General features: G+C 39.3%; 1 protein-coding gene across 1 annotated transcript in view; it reads left to right on the top strand.

The window, feature by feature from the left end:
* Positions 1–21,762, top strand: part of DIRC2 (disrupted in renal carcinoma 2) — a 71,699-nt gene that overhangs the window by 27,196 nt on the left and 22,741 nt on the right. The window contains exons 3-4 of the mRNA XM_009327177.1: positions 11,595–11,863; positions 17,542–17,671. Coding sequence (XP_009325452.1) covers positions 11,595–11,863; positions 17,542–17,671 — 399 coding nt within the window. The remainder of the gene's footprint in view (positions 1–11,594; positions 11,864–17,541; positions 17,672–21,762) is intronic.

The following is a 21,762-nucleotide window of genomic DNA, read 5'->3' as shown; positions in this document are numbered from 1 at the left end:
AGAGTCTCATGAGATGTATAAAATATGACGATATATTTTACTGAAAACTATATAGGCAAAAAAAAAAGAGCATGAGCAGAATCCTGATGGAAAAGGTTACTGATTTCATTTATTCATGTTGTGAAAATATGCATCATCCCCAGCTGAAACTGATAAATTTGCTTACTTAGTCTACTCCAAAAAAAGATAAATTTTCAAGAATTGCAGCTCTACCTAAGGAAGTAGTTTGATCTTTTACACAGTTTGATTAAAAAATCTACAGAGAATTAATTATAGCTAATTGTGTGAAGCAAAAGGGTGGTTTTCAGTGAAGGTTTCTTGGGACGTTGTAAATAATTGTACAGACTGTGCAATGTTATACCAGGTAACCTGCATTGTTTTGAGGGCTAAGACTGAAGGCCAATTTTCATCGATTACTTGAAGCATGACACCAAATAAAATAATATTTTTGAGGTGAGCGTTACTGCTTAATGCGTTAGCAACAACTGGCTGAGCACTAAACTATGCACTTATTCTGAATGTGTATATGCGTTAATATGACAGTTTGAACATTACAGAGCCAGTCAGATGGACAAGATCACACACAAGCTAATACTGGAGTATTTCAGAAGCCAGTGTAACTAGAATTTCTTTAAATGCTTTTGCATGTTTTGTAATGTTTTCCTTCAGTCCCTGGGTAATATACTGAATATACCTGCAGTAATATACTGAAGGATTTCCATGGGACAATTACGTGAGAGTTAAGATATATAAAATTACAAGAACGTTCATGAGGTTTGTCAGGTTTAGGGGTTTTTTTTCTACTTTGTAGCTGTCTCTGCTCCCTAAGCTCTTGTAATTTAACATTAAGGAGAGCTACTAAAGCCCATCACCTATCAGGCCAATCACAGATGTGAGGAAATCACTGTTAAGGCTGACATTTAATCCTGACTGCTTTATGCTCCTTATCTCACACGGACCTGTAATATCCAAGTGCGTTCTTAAGCTCCTTTCTAGTCTGTAATTATTCTTTTGGCTCTAGTGTGTAACAGCAGACTAAGACTATCTCCAGTTCTCAGAGTCATGTTTTAAACACAAATCGTAACCTCTATTTTCAGCTCATTTGATGCCCATGTATATGCACGACTCGTATGAGGGAGAATTCACGTTGCACATTTGAGTGTGTCTCTCAAAGCAGCTGTTCTTCATGGTGAATTTTCATTCTCTGCCAGTGTGTGACCTAAAACCATACTGGAAATCTGTGCCAGAACTGCATAAATTCAGTGAAGGCTGAAGTGGGAGTGCATAGCGAAAATGTGGAAGTGTGGACTTGCGTGTGAGATTGAGGAACCAACCTACACGTGGACTACTGAAGTCCCTCTCACATACACATTTGCTCTTACTTACCTGCTTTCCTCCCCAGCCCGCTAACCTGTGAGGTTAATGTGTGTATCATACAGACAAGGAGGTTAAAAAGAATTTTTCTTGTGTACCACGCACTTCTGGGTTTGTCAAATGTGCCAGATATGTGACAGTGAATTTGACTTTTAGAAATAAAACCCCAAACCATTATTCCTTTCTAAATGTTATGAAAACCTCATTTGCCACACCTATTTGTTTAGTTCATAGTTAATGTAAATTATATAGAACATAAAAAAGGTTATCAAATTGTACCATTCCTGAACTTGTACCTTCTTCCCTTCCCTGAAGGCTACAAGAGCATCGCTAATGCTTTTTGCCTGCATTTTGTCCAGTCCTTTCCTTTTTGACTACTGCTTGGCACTGAGTTGAATATTTTCATTGGACTCTTTTTGAATTTGATTATTTTATCCTGAACATTAACATTATTAGGAGGCCGTTTCTTTATAGACAAAATCAGGATTGTTTTTTTCCACCCACATAACACTTCATATTTATCTCATATTCTGTGTTTAGGAATAGATGTACATACAGCTTAGGTCTTCCATATGATTCTAAAAATAATAAATCTAGGCAAAAAGCTGTATGAGCTGAAACGTATAAGAAAGAAGGAAATAAATGATGAAATCAGCCCATAGCCATAAATCTATGGCTTTTAAAACTGACCGTGTGATGTAAGATTTCTTAAAATGTTTTGAAAGACAGGATAATTAAAGACATGGAAGTAAAGGATGTAACATAATTTGTCATTTGGATTGAATATATTAATTAAGCAATTTATTAGAACTTAGTATGCTGTGGGCTGGTAGTGTTTGGCCTTCACATTAGATTTCACAACAGAGAAGTAGTTATTGAGGACCTTGAGTCACGGCAGTGAGAGGGTGCTCCTTGGCAATAAGAACCATTAAAACATTTGTTGGGAAGCCAGCAAAACAAGAACACGGAGAATGATGGTGGAAACAGGAGCGGTTATTTACAAAGTTGTTTATGGTGGACACACCGGTAATTGGTAGATCCTGTAAAGGGTTTTTTTTTTCTTTAATAATACCACCTCTGAGGATTTTGAATTTTTTTGCCACTCTTGGATATATTGATGTTAACTTTTTCCTTTATTACATTTGAAGAGTCGCTCTTACCACATCCTTGGTACATTTTGTTTCTGTTAGCTAGTTGTAACCTAGTTTGTGTTTTATTCTTGTTAGATTTATCTTTAATAGTTCCACGTTTTCCCTTTTTCATCCCTGAAATCCTAAAGAATGATGTGGGGTCGTATCATTATTTGTCTTTCCTGATCCTAAAATGACCATGAGCTGCCATTCTCATGCATGAAAAATGCAAAGGGGCACCTCAGAAGAGGTAATTCCAGTAAAGAAAAGACATGTTAGGATTCTCATGTTCCCCGGCAGTACTGAACACACTTCTGCTCATGAGTGGAGCAGCTGTGGAGAAGAGGGATTAAAATGTTCCAGGGAATGCAAAGAGCCTTTTAGGAGGGGATGGGGGAAGAATCTGCCTGCAAGAAATAAAGACAGAGGGTGATGCATGTTGTGTGCTCCCTAACTCACTGGGGAAGAGAAATGGAAAAAGTATTTAATCTAAAGCGTGATTCTGGGAGTAAAAAGATGAATAAACATACCTGTTTGTAAGCTGTAGCTCAGCGAGCGTAGGAGGAAGATGTTAAGACGGAGCACTTGCCTGGCGCTGCTGGCACTTGCTGGTTTGTGCTTTGGCTGCTGTGATGGGGGAAGGCTGAGCTGGGTTAATCCACAGTATCGGAAAAAGATGGAAGTGGGGAGAAAAGGAAACAGGTCATTCGCAGGTAGGCTCTCATGGGGAATACTTAATTTTTACACCCCTGTAACTTAACAGTTTAGCTTGTTTTTATTACCTCCACCAGCTTCATCTTGTACACAGGTTTTATTTTTTAACCTCTGCTCCAAAGCTGTTCCTTTAGATGAGAGGTCCTGTGAGTTGTTCCCAAGTGGCAACATTTTCCTGCTTTACTTACTTGTCGATGGTAGCGGTAGGTGTGGTGGGTGATTAAGCATCCCTCTGGCTGCCCAGCAGTCCCGCCTGCCACTGCCCGAGCTGCGCATCCTCTGGTGCACCCCCAGACACTGATTAGTGCTGCCGCTTAGGTGGCAGCCAAATTGGCTTCTTCAGCTGAAACAGCCTTAGTGGAAAAAGGAGGCGGCTTGACAGTTTTGGTGATAAATACTCTTTCCTCTTGCTCCTGTGCTGGATTTCGGCTGTGGCACTGTGGGTGTCATCCGCCTCCCCCAGCAACGGGGGTAGCTGCTGAATAGCGATTTACAGACCCTGTGTAAATTCTTGGAGTGGTAAATCCAGTAGATATATTAAAGCAACCTCTGAAATCTCAGAAAGGGCTTGTATTGCAGCAATATTAAATGGGCAGCATTTCTACAAGGCCTCAGCTAGTATAAGCCTATGCTGGAAGGGAAGAGAATTTATGTTCTTTGTGGGATATTTAGCTCCATCTCATAATGGCAGGGGTTATCCTCAACTGTGATAGCTTTTAATTTTTTTAATTGTATTGAGCTCTTTGCCTTAGTCTTGTGACTCATATTCTCTTGGCTAATTTCAGTCCTTAAAGAAGAATTCATATTAATTGAATTTATATCGAAGTTGCTGCATTATAATCGAAACAGCTTCTTGCTTTTTCACTGGCCTAAGAAAAGTTGTTCAGGAATGTTTAAATAGGTCTTGTTTATCCCATTCCCTAATTTGCTGTATCTCCTGTACACTCCTACTCTTTTACTAAAAAATCCTACTTGGGACCTATCTTGTGCTAAGTAATCTCCATCAGCTTTCTCCCATGGCAGCCTGATAGCAGCCAGTCCTGGTTATCCCTTCCCTGATAACTTGCTTCAGTATGTTTTGCCTCATTAGCCCATAATGTAATTGCCTACTTTGTGTTTACAGCAAAGCTGTTTATTTTTGGTCTGTTCATATTTGATGAGCTTGTCCTCCATTAGTGTTGCTTTAAAGATGTCTTCTTTTAATAATGGGTTTGTGGAGTGGGTTAGCTTTGAAAGAAAAACAAAAGACCCCCAACTTTGAATAAAAAAAAATGCTAAAAAGAAGCTTTGATTTCATGTGCCCTCATCCTTCGAACTTGGATAAAGCTTTAAGTGAAGACGCAGCCCTCTTCGTACCCGTGTGATGGCTGCACAACAACATGGCATGAGGATGTGAGTGAATTTATCTTGTGCTAAGTAATCTCCATCAGCTTTCTCCCATGGCAGCCTGATAGCAGCCAGTCCTGGTTATCCCTTCCCTGATAACTTGCTTCAGTACGTTTTGCCTCATTAGCCCATAATGTAATTGCCTACTCTGTGTTTACAGCAAAGCTGTTTATTTTGGGTCTGTTCATATTTGATGAGCTTGTCCTCCATTAGTGTTGCTTTAAAGATGTCTTCTTTTAATAATGGGTTTGTGGAGTGGGTTAGCTTTGAAAGAAAAACAAAAGACCCCCAACTTTGAATAAAAAAAAAAATGCTAAAAAGAAGCTTTGATTTCATGTGCCCTCATCCTTCAAACTTGGATAAAGCTTTAAGTGAAGAAGCAGCCCTCTTCGCACCCGTGTGATGGCTGCACAACAACATGGCATGAGGATGTGAGTGAATTTGTCACCGTACTTCCAGGGATCTCTCTGTATGCCCGCCTCATCCCTTTCCTCTGTCAGGACGTCTGATGGAGACATCAGGGTCTTGGCCTGATGTTGCTGCTTCCTCTCCTTGCAAATCCTTGTCTCTCTCTTGGCAGGCTCTCAGAAATAATAGTTTTGGAGTAATTCCATTTTTCCAATCCTTTTAAATTTAAAACCAAAACTCACTGTTTTTCAGACCATTGCAAATGTGTTTGCTGTTTTCTTTAAGAATGGGAGAAGAGGCATGAGGCTGGGATGCCTGGGAGATACTATGGTCCTTTCCAAGTCTGCTCCCATAATGATGTGACCAACTGTGCTGAGGCCATGGTTTGTACAGGGGGTGAAACGTGAGCCCAGTTCCTGATGAAAATGGTCGAAAATACATTTTTAAGTTTTTATCTTTTCTTTTTCACTTTATTGCTGGAGATAATGTACCACACAGTGACTCAGGCTTTCTGCTTGTAATAATTTTTCTTACTGATGGGGAAAAACAGCTTTAAATTATTCCACGTATCAATGGTCGCATGCGTCAAAAACAAGCTAAAAAATGCTAATGGCCTCAATCCATGAATATCCAGAAGGCATAAAGCTTTTGTAGTATAAATATATCATTTAATGAAAATATTGAAAGGAAGTGCATTTCCATGAAATTCATCTTTCAGAATGTTATTTTTAATAGATTAATTCATTGCTTTACCCAGAGGTATTTTTCTTTCCAGTCCTTTTCCAGACATAGAGCCTTACTGCACTCTCTTCAGGTTATGAACAGAACAGCATTTGCATCGGGTTCTCCCCATACTCCGTAGCAGTGAATTGCTGTAAAGCATGAATTTGACCTCCCTAATTCTATCTTTGCCTTAAAAAGTACCTGAAAAGGTTCCACTTAATAGAGGGTTCTTTTGTTGTGTTTATTTTTGTGAGTCTAAAGGAAAAGCTCTATCCTTTTCTAGTAACTTGATTGTGAAAAATCAGAGGTGGTTCTTTGCAAAACTGGTATCAGTTCCCTCTGAGGTATAAAAAAAAATCTCCTAAGTTATAATGTGGATAAGTCCGTGTCTTTTCATATTCCTTTTCGTGGGCAAGCAACTTGCATCATACATCAGTGTAGACGCTCTAGAATAGGAGGTATTTACTTGCTTTGTTGCCATGCTAAATTCAATAGCACTTGAAAAGTGCTCTGAAGCCCTCCAATGGAAGGGTTTCTTTCATTTGCTTCCAGTAGTTCCCACAATGAGCTAATCGCTATATAAACTCATTTGTCTTCCAAATTAGCAGGAGTTGAACAATCCACTTCTTTCAATGAGTGAAAATGTCAGGCATATGAAAGAAAAATCAGCCATCCATTTCTTTAAAATGTTAACTTCTTTATCCGGAATCCTTGTTTGCGTTAACTGTTAGGATCAGCAATTAATCTACTAAACTTTTCCAGACTGAGAGGCATGCTACAGCGCTGTCTTCGTGCAGCAGCAGGCTAGCTCTCTCAGCGACTTCGTTGCTCCTCACACTTTGCTAAACAGCAGCAAAACTGAATTACCAATTTTTTTTCATTGAATTTGTATAGAAGTTTGAATAGTGACTAAGCGGTCAGTTCTCATGGCAGCTAGTAGGAAAAGCATCATAAAAGTTTCAGGAAAAAAAACCTGCACCAAAATCTCATTCATCTTCACAAGGCTCTTGAGATGAGCTCTGCTCCCTCCTAGGACCCAGCGGAACCTAATTTCCCAGTTGACCGGGGGCTTATCAGAGGCTGGTAGAGAAAATCCACAGAGCAACGCACTGGGGCCAGCGGCCTCGCTCTTCCCCTGTGTTGCCTGCCAAAGAAAAGGTGAAAATGCTTTTTCCACCCTGTTAAATCAGTGTTAAAATACTGATACTTCTCCAGTCCTAGCCTTCCCAAAACAAGTTCAATTAACACATCTTACAACTGAGCTTTGGACACTTATTTTAGTGTTGTGGTTTAAATCCATTGTATTAAAAGTAATTTTTTGAGTAAGTCATTTTCCCTCTACTGTTGCCTTTGTTTCCCCATCTGAATACGGAAACTAATGAGATTTTCTTTCATTTAAAATTCTCTTAAGTCCGAGCATAAGGCATACTGTGGTAGAAACACTAAATGTCTGGGGTTTTTACATAGAAAAAGTGTTTATGTAACACACAGCTTTTAAATAGCTTGATAAATCCAATACTTGATGGGACTGTGACCATGCATGAAAAGTTTCAATCCGTACAGGGAGAAAAAGATAAATAAAGACGACTGTAAATGGAAGCTCTTTCGCATCTTAACTACATGGTATTATCATCAATCACTGAAACCTTCTTCCTGTGTAATCTCACTTTTTTTCCACACCCAGTTGGTCAGTGATATTGTAATTTCAGCATTTATAGCCTTACTTTTTGTTGTTATTGTTGTTGCCTGTTAGGATATTGCAACAGTGACAGCAAGGAGTGAATAAAGCAAGTGAAACCAGGTTACTTCTTAATACTCATATATTCTCAGAGAGGTGATGGAAACCATATAATTTAAGTTATTTATAATGTGAACTGACAAAAAATTGGAAAAGAGATGACAATATAGTACAAAAAGAGTTTTTCTTCCCTAATTTCTATTGTTATATTTGAACTATCCCTTGTTCTATCTTTTTGCAATTCAGAGGCCAGTTTAGGAAAAAATGTGATCTTTATTTTGTGCAAAGGGCTGTGTGTGGGTGTATATATGTCTGTGTATTATTTTTTTTTATATATAGATAGATATATAATGTAAATGTATAAGTTATCCATTGCTGTGATGCCATTACACATGGTATTTAACACTCGCATTTACTACCAGTCCTCAAATAATTTTTATTAACTTTTTTGTAAAGGGCTCATGTTCAACTGCAAGTTACAAATTTGGAAGAGCACAAAAATTCATTAGCGCAGAGGTCAGGTGTGCAAAAACCTTGAAATTTCGCAATGAGTCCCTGACCTGGCTTCTGAAATGGTTAGAAATAAGATATTTTGGGTAGATGTTTACTTTCCCACTTTTGCTTTAAGCTAGACAGTCATCAATTATTTTGTAAGTCAGGGATGAATTTCTGGTGTCATTTTTTCCAATTTTCTCTTTCATGATTGTGACTAAAAAGCCTTCTATTCTTGTGTTATTTTCTATTATTTGAACTCCACAACTTTCTAGTTTTTGATACGTGAAAATAATTAGATGATGATTGGATAAATAATGCATCTGAAAACAGAGCAGAGCTGCAAAAATAACAGATGAAAATTACCCTGTTAGTGTAATAAGACTGAAATATATTTTTCCACCTGGGTAGGGTCCTGAGCTAAAGTTATCTTGTTAGCCCTTTTCTCAGGGAAGAGAAATCTTGTTGTGCAGAATGAAACTGAAATAGTGACAGGGAAAAACGCAGTTGCTCTCTGCACCTTTTCAGTAGCAGAAACAAGAAGAAAATAGGGGAGTAATGGAAACAGATATCTCTTGGTGTTGGAGGAATTTTTAGCACTGATGGTGTACAAGAGGAGACTCCTATGGGCTGTGAGACCAAAATCTAGTGCAGTGATGATAAGATGTTGTAACAAACAGCAAAAAGCCACCAATACTGTTATGTTCGTATATCTCTGTCAGATGGAGCAGCTGCTACATATGTCTCCCGGAGTAGCAGCTTAGTAAATGCACTGAATCGCGTTTTGAATCTCTCGTCCCTGCCTTTCTAGGGAAATGAGTTAAGGACACGTAGAGGAACAATGGAAATAATCTTTTTCTCAGAGAAAAAGTAGCTTAATTCAAACCAGTGTTGAAAAACAGATAAAATAAGGTTTAGGCTGTTATACACAGAGACATTTAGGTAGTAGTCTGTATATCAGTGGCAATTTAGTCTGAAAATAGTGTTTATTAACCGCAATACGTTAGATTTGAAAAATTAAGCAATATGAAGATAAGAGACGCTTTACCCTGGATGATGATGTCAAGCTTGGTAAATGCCAAAAATGCAAATGGAAAGGCAAATCTATGGGAACAGACAGCACGCCAGGCAGGACAAGGCAGGAGAGAGAGCAGGCAGAACACCAACAGAAGAGACCTATGGAAAGACAAAAATTGGCTCGCTCTTTGAAAAAACTAAGACAGAAAAGTAATGTAGAATTAAAGTTCTGGATTAGGAAGCTACTTTCTCCCTTTGGATCTGAAAGTAAAATTAATATCTGTGTCTCCTTTGAGTATAGAGGTCAGTTATAGAGCTTTATTCAGATGGTGGAGTTTGATAGACATAACTTAAATATGAAGTGTAAGTACATGAAAAGAGTACATGTAATTCTCACAGTATATGAACTGTGGTTTTTTGTTTGGTGGTTTGTTTGGGTTTTTTTACAAACCTTTTCTTCTTCTTCTACCAGATGAAGTGCCTACGTGCCCATAGGCACTGCAGAAAAACTATTGTACTTTTTTCCAATTTTAGTGAGTTTTATTTGCCCTTAGGATTTCTATAGAGTAGGCATATTTGAATTAAAACAATATTATCATAGTGGTATAAGTGAACAGAAGTGTTAGTATGGCACCTATAGCTATAAAGGTTATTTTGTGGTGACACAGTTCTCCTAGCATACAATAACAAAACCACAATTTCATAGAATCATAGAATAGTTTGGGTTGGAAGGGACATCTAAAGGTCATCTAGTCCAACCCCCTGCCATAAATTCACTTTGGAGCAAGAGGAAATACTAAAATAAAATCTTTATAAGTTGCAGTACTTACCTCACTTGCTACTGAAATGCAGCTGTTTCTGGGGATGTAGTATAGCTCTGCAAATACCCTGGAACAGTTTACGATAAGTTTGAGAATAACTTATTGTAGTGAGATAAGTAGAATGAAAATACCAACGTGCACAAGGATACCTTGGTTTGTCCAAAGTACACTGGGTTGGAGAATAACTATAAGGGATTCATGTAATGTGTCCTCCAGAAAACTATACCAGAGCATTATTTAGACACTGCTTTTTATTTATTTAAAACTATTTCATTTTATTTTATTGGGGGGCCCCCATTTAAAAAGCATTAAAAAGGCCTGACCATGCCTTGGTGATGTCCATCTGAAGCAAATCATGAACAAATAGTAATGAACTCTAGCCTCACTATGTGAACTTAAAAAAAAAAAAAAAAAAAAAAGTTGCAATTGCTTATATTTAAGAGTGGATATTACTTCTGTCCCAGCTTGGAAAGTGTTTCCTTCAGATGATATGTAATAGCTTTTTCTTTTTTTTCTGTATATTTTTATAATGTTGTTTAAAAATTTAATTTCTAGTCCACTGAGAATCAGTAGCATCTATTCCTTTCTATTGCAATCTAGCTTGTTAATTTGATAAAGAGTCTGTCAGCATTTCTTTTGCATATTTTGTTCCTTTGTGTGCTTTAAAAAACTCCTGCTACACTGTATATTATTCAACCATTTGTGGCTTGAAACATTGCCTAAATGCTAGCTTATGTTTCCCCATTTTCAGGCCGTAGCTTTTTGTCTGACAACTCAAGTCTTGCAGCAATAACATCGAGTTCCTGCTATGCTTAGAAAAACACCACCCATTTAAAAATATCATCTGCCACCATTTTATTGCACAATGGATAGATCTACTTTGGAGGGTTGCAATGTTTTGTTTGACTTGCTAGCTGCTTTTTAGACATGAGGTTTTTATATAAATTCCAAAATGCTTTTGCCTTTCACGGCTGATCACTTTTTGGAAAAGTCAGAGTGGAAGGTTTCTGGCTGACTTCCACGTGTAGAAGAGCTTTCAAAAAGTCCTTTCTGCATGTGCTCATTGTACTAATATTACGCCAAAGTTTTTAGAGACTTCACTGCTTGGAAGTAGTATCTCTGTTCTGTCACCAGTCTTATCTGTTAAATCCCAATGAGTGTGAAAAACGAGAAAAATCTGGGTTTGCTTGGCTGTTTCAACAGTATGTTGATAATGGCCAGATTGCTGGAGAAGGCGATTCTCTTGGAAACCTCAACAGCCCAGCCTCCTCATCTGTAGGCACATAGAGCTCATCTGAGTGTGTAAATAAAAATAAATAATGCAGTGAAAAAATATGCAGAGTATTTTGCTGAAGTGTTTCAGTTTTGGATCTGCCATAACTAATTTAAATCTTTTGTTGGGATTTATGCAGGCAAGGGGTCAGGTTTAAGATGCTTGTACTTCAAAAGCTTTCCTGCTACTATACCTTTTCTACTTTTATATCCTATCATGATACCTTTTTTCTGCAAAGGAAGTCCCTTTTATTCCCTCTTCCTTTCCTGCTTTGAAGAGAACATTTGCTTCTCCATTTATCTGAGGTAATGAGACCAGAGTAGCTCTGGATTCTTTAAATCAGTCTAATTGGGCTTCTTTTGGTGTATAGAATATGCTTTTTTTGCACAGGACTTTCATTTCTTTGTGCAGTCTCTCCATCTCCAGCACTCAATATCTTACATGCTTTTTTAATTAAAAAAAAAAAAAAGGCAAGCAATTGTCATCCAAATGACTGTGGTCTCTGTTCTCTATTCCAGGCTGATTCACGGAGGGCAGCTGTTAAATGGCTTGGCGGGGCCAACTGTGATGAACGCGGCACCGTTTCTTTCCACGACGTGGTTTTCTCCAGACGAACGTGCCACAGCAACAGCCATTGCGTCGCTGCTCAATTACCTGGGCGCTGCTGGCGCGTTTCTAGTGGGACCTCTTGTAGTGCCATCTCCTAATGGAACATCTCACCTCCTGCTGGTATCGCAGAGCAACACTGAGCACATCAAGGACCGTATTGAGGCTGTGCTGTATGCAGGTGTGGTTTAAAAATAAAAATTAAAAAAGAAAAAAAAATTATAAAAAAATTTACATACTCTCATGTGTGTTTGGTATTTGAGAACCACTACCCTCTAGTGGCTGGTCTGCACAGAAAACAGTTGCTGACTGGTGGAAAACAAGTGGTAAAATGTACCATCAGAAGGGTTAATTTTTTCCCCTTTTGTGTAGGAAAGATTTAAAAATAGCCTTTTGTACAGACTGATTCCAAATGAAGTATTTCAGTTGTTTGTATAGGCTGATCTTAGGAGAAATGTCTTCTAGGAGAGCTTACGTTTTCCCTGAGCTTCCAAACTGGTTTTTGCTTCTTGAATTTTCATTTTAAAAAAATGTGCCCATGACAGGTTGGTTTTTTTCTTTTGTTTCTTTAAGGATGGAAATCCAGTAGTCTTTCAGCATTAAATTCTTTCCTGCATTAAATCAGCCTTAATTTATGACTTGCATATGCTTTTCAAATGTGATTGGATTATTAGTATTTAAGAATCTAACATTGAAATTAAAGCTCAATAGATTTTGTTTTTAACTAAAACCACATAATTCTTATGTGGTGAGCAATTTCAATGAAGTGAGAGCAGTTTAGTGGAAGAAAACACTGATATAAAATTCACCTGATATAACTTAGATTTTATGTCCTTGCTCTTTTTCATGCAGTGGCTTCTATGGCTCTTTGTATCACTTACAAAAATTAGCAGGAAGCTTTAAGGAAAAAGGGTTGCTTAAGTGGCTTCAGAGTCTACGACCTGATTCTTAGTGGATATAAATTGGTATAGCATTAAGAGCAGCTGAACTTTACCATGTCATGGCAGTTGCACATTTGGTTGTGTTTTTCCCCCCTTATAATTGCAGCCTCTGAAATTCAGCCAGGAGTTAGCCCTAAGTGTTCCAGAAGTCTTAAGGTATATATACAGTGTAGTTTATATGCAGGTTTATGGGATTGAGTTAGCTGTTTGTGATCACTTACTCCTGGACGTTATTCTTATGGAAATTTTGTTGAGTTAATACTCCTGTTGGGTGAGGGCCACTTTACTGTTCGTTTTAAAGAAAGCGTAGTAGAAGTTGGATCGCTATATCAGCAAGTATTTTTGAGTAACCTACCTTTTACTGGACTCTAATCTATTGAACAATAAGGAAATTTGGGTTTGGTTAGGACTTTTTCAGAGATGTTTCATATGATGTTAGACTCTGAAAATCTTATGGCAGATTAAAACAGCCAGTGTGAAAGAAGGAAAAATGAAGGCAAGTCAGCTTTTGTCCTGAGGAGCAGTAGATAAAGGGAGGAAAAATCTAGCAATTAGAGAAGTGCTTTAGCTCTCCCTCTCCGGATTTTCTATGGAGAAAGAAGAATTCATCTGCCTAAAGGAAGTACAGTTTTGTGCCTAAATCCACTGTTTTGAGTCTGGTAGCACTAGAAATGTTGCTTTCAGCAGCCCATTAGATTCATTTTCTCTTCTGGGAGGTTTCCCTAAGCGTTTTCTTCAGAAACTGGGGTGAATCTTGCTTGCCACCAAGGTTCAGAGATGTGTCTTGCCTGCCCCATTCCCTCTTTACATTTAAGGGCAAGATGGGGAGGAGGGTTTCTGGGTTTGGGTAGGTTTTTGTGCTATGAGTAGCGTATCCGACATGTCTCAGCACGGCTCTTTCTGCCTTTCTGAGTCGGCAGGGGTTTGGGAACATCCCGTAGGCCTGTTTGGGATCGTTAGTTCCAGCATAAGATGGTTCTACAGCAGCTCTTCATCTTCCTAGGAAATGTGTTTTGTGGGGCATCTGTAGTTCTTACTTAGTGCTTTGAACAGAGGTGGTTTATTTGTGCAGCTGCGCTTGTGTCATACGGGGTGCATCTTTTCAGGAGCTACAAACCCTTTAGCTGTTCAGGCAACGAAAAAGAGCTGGTTTGTGAAAGTTATGGCCTGCAGTGAATTGCAGTGATGGTGGCAGAAGGTCCAACTGATTTAAAATTGGTAGGAACTGTCAAAGAGGAGGTTTCTTTGAATCCCTCGTGGGATTTGTCCTGTCTCACCTCAGCCCTGTTTCCCTGGAGAGCTGAAGGAGCAAGGTCCCCGCTGTCTGCCTCCCCTGTGCTCTGTTATGCCAGGTAGGCTCCAGAGGTGGAAGGAAGGCTGCCTTGTGGTAGGCGACCACCTCATGGTAGTTGTACAGCTCTGTTCACTTGCGGACCAAAAAATACCTGATAAGTGTGGTAGGGTACTATTTGTCCCCTTAATCAGCTGGGCAGAAAACAAAGCTCAAATTGACTAGACAGATTACTAGTAAAGGTGTTACAGAATGTAGCAGAACAAGGAGCTGGACCCAAATGTCCCACTTCCCCACTTCTTCTGCAAGTGTGGTCAGGCTTGGTATGACTTCTGCTTTCAGACACTATGGGAAAGCCAGTTTCACAGTATAAGCACTCTGCATTCCTAACGGAGTTGTGTTTATGATGGAGCTTGTTGCTTTTGTGTGAGGTAGCATTAGATAAGCAGCCTCCAAAAGTTAGGTGATGACTTTTAAAAGACTGCAATGATGTGAATTGTTAACTGGGGATCAGTAGCATGCCAAGAGTGTGCTAATTTTCCAAGGACTTAGCCTCAAACATGACTACGAAGCAATTGCTTATAAACCCATTCTGAAATTGCTCTGTTAACTCCAGTCTCTTACGTGTTTTAATAAATTGCTGTTCCTTTATCTCAAACATGGACTTAAGAGCTCAGTGGAATTACTACAGCCTCTTTCTGTGTCATCTGTGTCACTGCACATTCTGGTTCACAGCTGAAATAGTACAGATAGAGCAAATCAGGATTGAATTGTATTACCTGAGTTACTTAAGGAAGCTTGAATTATTTTGGACTGCAGCCAGAGCTTTTAGCCATGTGCTTTCCTAAATATCAATGTAAAATAATTATTTGTTTAAAAAAAAAAAGCGTGTGTGTGTGTATAAAGTGCCCTTATTCCCCCTTTACATTTAAGGACAAGATGGGGAGGAGGGTTTCTGGGTTTGGGTAGGTTTTTGTGCTGAGTAGTGTATCAGAAGGAAAAAGACCTTGTATGAAGGAGGCTTGTGTCTCTGTAAACCTCTTTTTTTTCTGTTTGGGGCTTACACAGGCAGCAGGGTGCCTACTTCCTAGGCTAAGACGCACTTTGACAGTCACAGGTCACTGTGGCATGGTACCCAGCTTTTGTGAAGCATTCCAGATTCACTCCTCGACAAGAGATATACACGGCTGTGTTTCTGCACACTAATTTATACACTTGCCCAGTTCCGAGTGTTTTGCTGCAGCCATTGCACTGTTGAGAAGCCGATAGCTCCTGTGGAAGAGCTCCTCTTTTGTGACTGCAGCTCCCTCAGTCTCAGTATTGACCTATTTCTTACCTTTTCTCTTTTGCTTACTCTTACTCCCTACTTACAATCTAAAACTTGTCCTGGGGATGTATTTTTCTTTATCTAGTCTGGTAAAGTAAATGATGATGGAGATAAAGGTATGGGTTTCCTAATGAGGAAGGAATGCAACATGTAAGAAATCGGATGTGTTTGGCAGTACCTGGACTTCTGATAGAGATGCAAGTGTGATACACAAAGCTAAGATGGCACTAAAGACTTTTATTCTTCAGTAGAGGGAACTGCTTTAGTTTCCAAAGTGAATTCTGCTTTTTTCTTTTGTGCATGAGGGCAGTGCTTGCGAGGCAAATTTGTTAGCCTGGATAGTATAACACTGGAAAACTTTAAAGAGTTGCAAGAAGGTACTACAAGGACTGCATGCCGAATTTAATAATTTTTTAAAAAATTAAGTGTTACTATACTGCTCCTACTGCAGCAATTTGACTGGCAGGAATCTTGAGGCAACCCATAGAAGAGGCCCCAGATGGGCACCTGTTATAAAATATTACTGTGACACAAAAAAGTTATCAGTATTTTACATTCTTTAGAAAAAGACCTAGCCTTTCCCCTTACGGCACTGGAGTATAATGAAGTTAAATAATAAGCACCTCGGACAAAGTTTATGGGTTTGTGTGGTCACATTCTTGTTGGCTATACCTGTCTGCAGTCTGAAATCTGCCTTTCATATGTGATTAAAGTGTGTATCCATGTACGTATGTATACCTATAAACCTATATGTAGACCCAGATGCAGGAGAAGGGGGATAAACAGCTTTTCACCAGCCTTGCTTCCCTGTCTAGTATCATCCTATAGTGACAAAGCATCTCATCCCTTTCTTAGATCTGGGATGATCAGTTACGGCCAGTTCTTTATTCACTGCTCATGGTCGCAAAACCAATGTACACAAAGATAGAAATTAATCTATTTTCTGGAGAACAGAGGAGAAATAGTGAGAAGGTCTAGTTAAAGTGCCCTTGACCCTCAAAACTTGCAATTAGACCACAGCAGGAAAAGAGACACCACATAATTCAAAATGAATCCTTTAGTATTTGATCATGAAGAATGGCATTGTCGCATTCCCAGTATGCCTTCAAAAGAAGTTTAGTGTAGACTTTTTTTCCATATACCAAATAGAAGCATTTATTTCCCTTCCCCATCTCCAGCTGATCCATTTAGACTCCGAGTGTTATTTACTTTTCAGTTTCCTGAATTTATTTTCTTCTGGTTTAGCAGAAGAGCTGGCAAAGTGCCACATTCATATTGATTTATTAAAAACGAAAAGAAAAAAGAAAATGCAATTGAGTATCCAGCTCTGCTGGAATTTATTTGTGGTGTCAGTGAACACTTCTTTGTTATAAGATCACAGGTTCTTTTAAGATAACACGCTTCAGTTATACATTTTTCTCTCCAGCAAAGAATTTTGTTTTCAAAGGGGATAGGAGAAATATTGGGATTGAGGACTGTGGAGAACATGATATACATTGTAAAAGGCCTGTGAAACAAATTAATTAGACTGACTGTGGGTAGAGTTGTTTTTCCTCAGAATGTCTGATCATGGGGCTTGCTGTGTATTTTCTGTGAAGTACTCATCACTTTGCAAGTTCAGGTCCAAATTTCTGCTATGAAATTTTTCAAAGATCTAGAATACCTGCTGCTGAACAAGAGGAGCATCTGCAAACAGGTGTATTCTTTCATTTTTCTCCCTATTATCTGTGCTCTTTCTATTCCTGAGCCATGGCTGCTCCTACATTTTTCTCTTTATAGTCTGTTGCCGTGTAATACTGTTTGTGTCTGAGATGCTGCCTTGCTTGACCTTTCGTTTGCCTTCATCATCCTCTGTGCCCAGTAATGGGCATTCCATGCCCTGGGGCTTCCCCAGTCCCATCTGTTTAAAGTCCCTGTTACCTACACTGCGTTACTTCCATTGTGAGGAAGCGTGGCCAAATCTTCATAATGCAGTTCTCTCTAAAGAGAAAAAGCAAAAGCTTTCCTTTTGCTTCACTTGAGTTCCCCATGTGTGAGCCTGGTTCTCTGCAGCTCCTGTCACTGGAGTGGACTGCCGGTATTTCTCCATCTCATTGATTCTCCATCTCAATTGGAAATCTTGCTTGGGGAGGAAAAAAGAAATTCTTCTTCAAGTTACGGAGTTCTGTTGTCGGGAGCAGTAAAGTACTTGTGGTGGGATTCATGTATCAGAGCCTGGCTGATAACAATGCTGTACTGAAATAAGTCTTTCGATGCTAACATCTGTTCTCAGTTTTGGTTTTCTTTGCCCTCTTGTTTAGAATTTGGAATGGTTTCCCTGATATTTTCCGCAGCGTTGGCCTACTTCCCCTCGCGACCTCCATTCCCTCCCAGCGTGGCTGCAGCGAGTCAACGGCTCAGCTACAGGAGAAGTTTTTGCAGACTCTTAAGGTAGGTCCTCACTGGGTTTCCACTTCAAAGCAGATCAGCACCTAAATAAATAAAAAAGTGTGCTTTAATCTTCTCATTGAACAAACAAGATGGTTTGTAGTGCTTTTAAACAAAATCAAATTAAATATTAATGCTGAGCCATAAAAGGATCTAACTGCTAAAAAGCAGACGTTAAATTTTAAATCATGGGGTATATCTCAAGCCTTCATGCCAGAGTCCTTCAGAACCAATGCTGCTTTAGTCATCCTGTTAGCATGGCTTTTCTTATGCGATGCTTGTGTTCCATCAGGTTATACAAGACTGTTAACAGTGTGCGTACTGCTAGGTGTGAGATAACAATTAACAACACTGGGCATAACTAGTAAGCTGCTTTCTTCCATGCTCCATTATATTGGAATGCATTTGGGGTTTGCCTGTCATTCAAAGGAGTATCCAGCTGCTTTCATTCAGCTGTGGGAGCAATGAATGAACTATCTGAAACCATCATATGATCTATTAAATCTCATTAATTGTATGTTAAAATATGAAGTAGGGATAGGAGAAGTGTCTCCAGATGTGTTTCTGGACAGGTTCAAAGGTGAGTTAGTTTCCTTTAAATTTTGGGTTAAAAAAAAAAAGGTTATAAAGAAAGTAACATCTCCAACTTTGCAACTTCTCCCACTTGCGCTCTTTTGGTAAGATGCAGTCCCATCCCCTGGTGTTTGTACAATGTCTTGTGTAATGAGAATCTGATCTCAGAGGAACAGCTAAAGCAACTGTAATATTAATGGTGAATAATTGTAAAGGCCTGTGCCCTGTATGCAATACTGCACAGATGAACTTTCTGGGGCAAAGAAGAACCGCTCCCATGGTGCGGAGTATGGCTGACTTCACTGGAGAGCTTCAGACTCTTGCTGTAATTGTTTCTTGGGTGATGTAGTGATAGGAGCTGAATCTGCGTACAGAGGGCTGCTTGAAACTTGATAATTATGGAGCTTTAGGCATTTAGTTATTACAGACCTATTGTGGGCTGTACTTTCTAGAAGTGTATTTAGAGCCAGCAAAAACAACTCATCCCTTGTCATCTTTTTTTTTTTCTTTTGTTTTTGGAGGCTTTTGTTTCAGTTTGGGGGATTAAATAGTTGACAAGATGCTTCATCCTGTGTGTTCATCCTGGAGCAGGCTGGCAGTAGGGAGAAGGTGTGAGTACAGCTGTCTGGTTAGTCAACAAAGTGACCTACTCAGGATATTAAACAATAGCAATTCCCATAAGGACACTTAGCACACACAATAATGCTGTTATACACCCAAGCTCGTGTGCAGTGAGACCCTGCCTGAGGGCTATGTTATAAAAATGTCGCTGTTGAACAGAAATCCAAACAGCAACTGACTCTGCAGGTGAAATATAAAATTTCTGTTGACAGTATTCCATTTGGGAGCTTTATAACCATGAGATTGCATGTTCGAAGTGTTGTAAACAGTGGACCTGAGATACTGGTAAGGTCAGGAGGTAAACAGCAAAGTTGGCTTACTATTCACGATCAATGAAACTTAAGAAAACAAACTGGATGCTTAAACAATGAGCATAGTTTATAGTGTCTCCAAGAAGCAAGACGTTTTTTAAAATGCGGTCAGGTAGATCATTATATCTCCCTTCCCTCTGGTCTTTATGCATTCTTCCATGCTACCCCTTATCAAAGGCACTTCTTCATTCCTTTGTACATGAAACAATCAACAGTTCATCATTAAACCCACTTATCTTAGGGAGCCTTTCAGCAACAATCCATCAAGCAAGGGGGTTTTATAAAATAAAATGGTATCTGCCATGCTTCAAGAGGAATCCATCAGCTGGTTCGTTAGGCTTCTAAGCTCTGTTGCCTGCCTAATCTACGCTTCATAATTCTTAGCACAGAATGTCTTTCTTTTGACTTAATGGTGTAGACTGAAGGTAATGAGCTGATGAGTACCAGGAAATCAAGATTTCCCCTTTATTGCAGACTTACCTTCTGATAGGAGAACTGTGTGTAAGGCATTTAGGATGTGTGTGAGCTGGTGGGCTGACCCAACTATGCACCAAAAAACACTCATGAGAATTGAGATGTTCATCATTTCCCTCTTCTCTCCCCCAGGCTGCGGTTTTATTACTTCAAAATAAACCTGCGTAGCATAACTTTACCATTGAAGTCATTGACCTTTTTCCTTGGACACCAAAGGGATCTATCACATCCTTGCAACTAGCACACTCCTTCATGCCTTCAGGTCCTTGAGCAGTTGTCTTCATGAGCTGCTTCTTGCAGAGTTGTATGATAAATATCTTCTTAGGGTCAACCATCCCCTGTAGGCTGTTTTTTTGGGAATTGCTTAGGAACTTGGTTCTTCCTCCTGATTTGGAGGATTCCTGCTTCTGGCAGATTATAATGATTAGCTGATCTCTGGTTATCTCCTGATACCAACTCTCTCTGCCTGCAGTGGGAGACAACAGATTAGTCATGGTTTGGGAGCTAAGCCCAAATCTTTTAACAGTCTATCACACGCTGTGACAGGTGTAGTTTGAATTTCCATTAGAAGCATGGTGCCCTTTCTCAGTTTCTTGGGTGAAGCAAATACGACTCTTTTTTTTCCCTCCTATTTCAGAATATGCCACAAATTTCCATGGAAAAAATTCTAATGCAAGTAAATAATCAATAAGATAAAATCATTAAGAAAGCATGTCGTGATTTTTGCTTTGAAGTAATGAGATGCTTTTAGCCCGTTACATGCCTTTTATGTTTTCAAGGTAAGCAATTTTGAAATTTCGTAGTAGGGTTTTTGTTCATCATTATTTCTTTCATGAAACTTTCATATGACATCACCATCCAGTGATGGAAGCTGCTCAGAGCGTGCCTGATGTTAATAGGTGCTGTCAAATTTATTCTGAAAATGGTGACTGACTTTGACAGGGCTCCCCTCTGAACCAGCCTGTCTCATGGATACTAGTGGCATTAAGTAGGTTTCTGAAAAAACAGAAGAAAAAGCCAATTCATATTCCAGCAGAATGGTTTAACAGAGAGGCTAATGCTGATATCCTGTCATAAGGGCTGATACAATGGAAAACAGTGTGGGTACACCAACTGATGGTGTGACAGACAGCACATTTTTTCTATTTTCAGTGGAGCAATTGCAAAATTGCAAAAACAAATACAAGTGACTGGAACCAAAAAGCGGAGCTGCTACTTAAGATGTATGTTTCGAATAGCTTTAGCACTTAATGTAGCCAGCACCAGCTATTGCTGGGCAGGGGGACAGAATGCCATCTGGTGATCGGTGCCGCTTTGTCACTGCCATGCACCCTTTCTCCTGGTCACCTTCTTTAACCTGGAGACTAGGCAGGGTGGCAGCCTGGGAGCCCCTGTCACTGGAGGGTGTCATCATGCAGAGCTGGTTCTCTAGTATTGGGACTAGGAGTTGCACGTCGCACAGAGCAGCTATCCCACTTGTCACTCTGTCTCATGGCTTGACTTACAGAAGACAAATCCATCACAGGAGATCTTGGTCAAGTAAGTTACAAAGTACTCACTCCCGCCAAAAGCAGCTCTTTAATGAAGACGAGGTTCAGATACCCAAAGATTTTGAATACTGAACAAGTGTTATTTTGGAACAGCGCATTCAGACTTGTTTCCTCTTTGCAATCTACGACATGGCTATATAATGTCCGTGCAAAATGGGCATTTTCCCTTTTATTTAATTCTACAGATATTGGAATAGCTTTTACATGGATAGTATTAAATAGTGTCAGAAAACCTGCCTTAAGAGATTCCAAGATGATTCAAGATAGACTAGGATAAGAGTATGGCATTCTTAAGAGAGAAAAAAGTTGTCAGGAAGACAGCAAACACTTTAGCATTCAGAGAAATACAAGCAGTGTGTGGAAGAGCTGAAAGTTTGGAAGTTGTTTTTCTTTGCATTAAAAAATAAATCTGACATGGTTGATGTTGAAAGAGGAGGATATGTTCATGTGATAGAAATGTGTTATTCAAGAAGAGGATGTGTGGAAAAGAACAGTGCAAAAAAACGCTGGCTTGTGTGCTGTACATGGATCTTCTAGGGGAGTAAAACAGCATAAGCTGCAAACC

This window comes from Pygoscelis adeliae, unplaced genomic scaffold, assembly GCF_000699105.1.
Source record: "Pygoscelis adeliae isolate BGI_AS28 unplaced genomic scaffold, ASM69910v1 Scaffold227, whole genome shotgun sequence".
NCBI classification, from domain to species: Eukaryota; Metazoa; Chordata; class Aves; order Sphenisciformes; family Spheniscidae; genus Pygoscelis; species Pygoscelis adeliae.
Note: the sequence above shows the minus strand (reverse complement) of the source record. Positions and strands in the feature narration are given on the sequence as shown.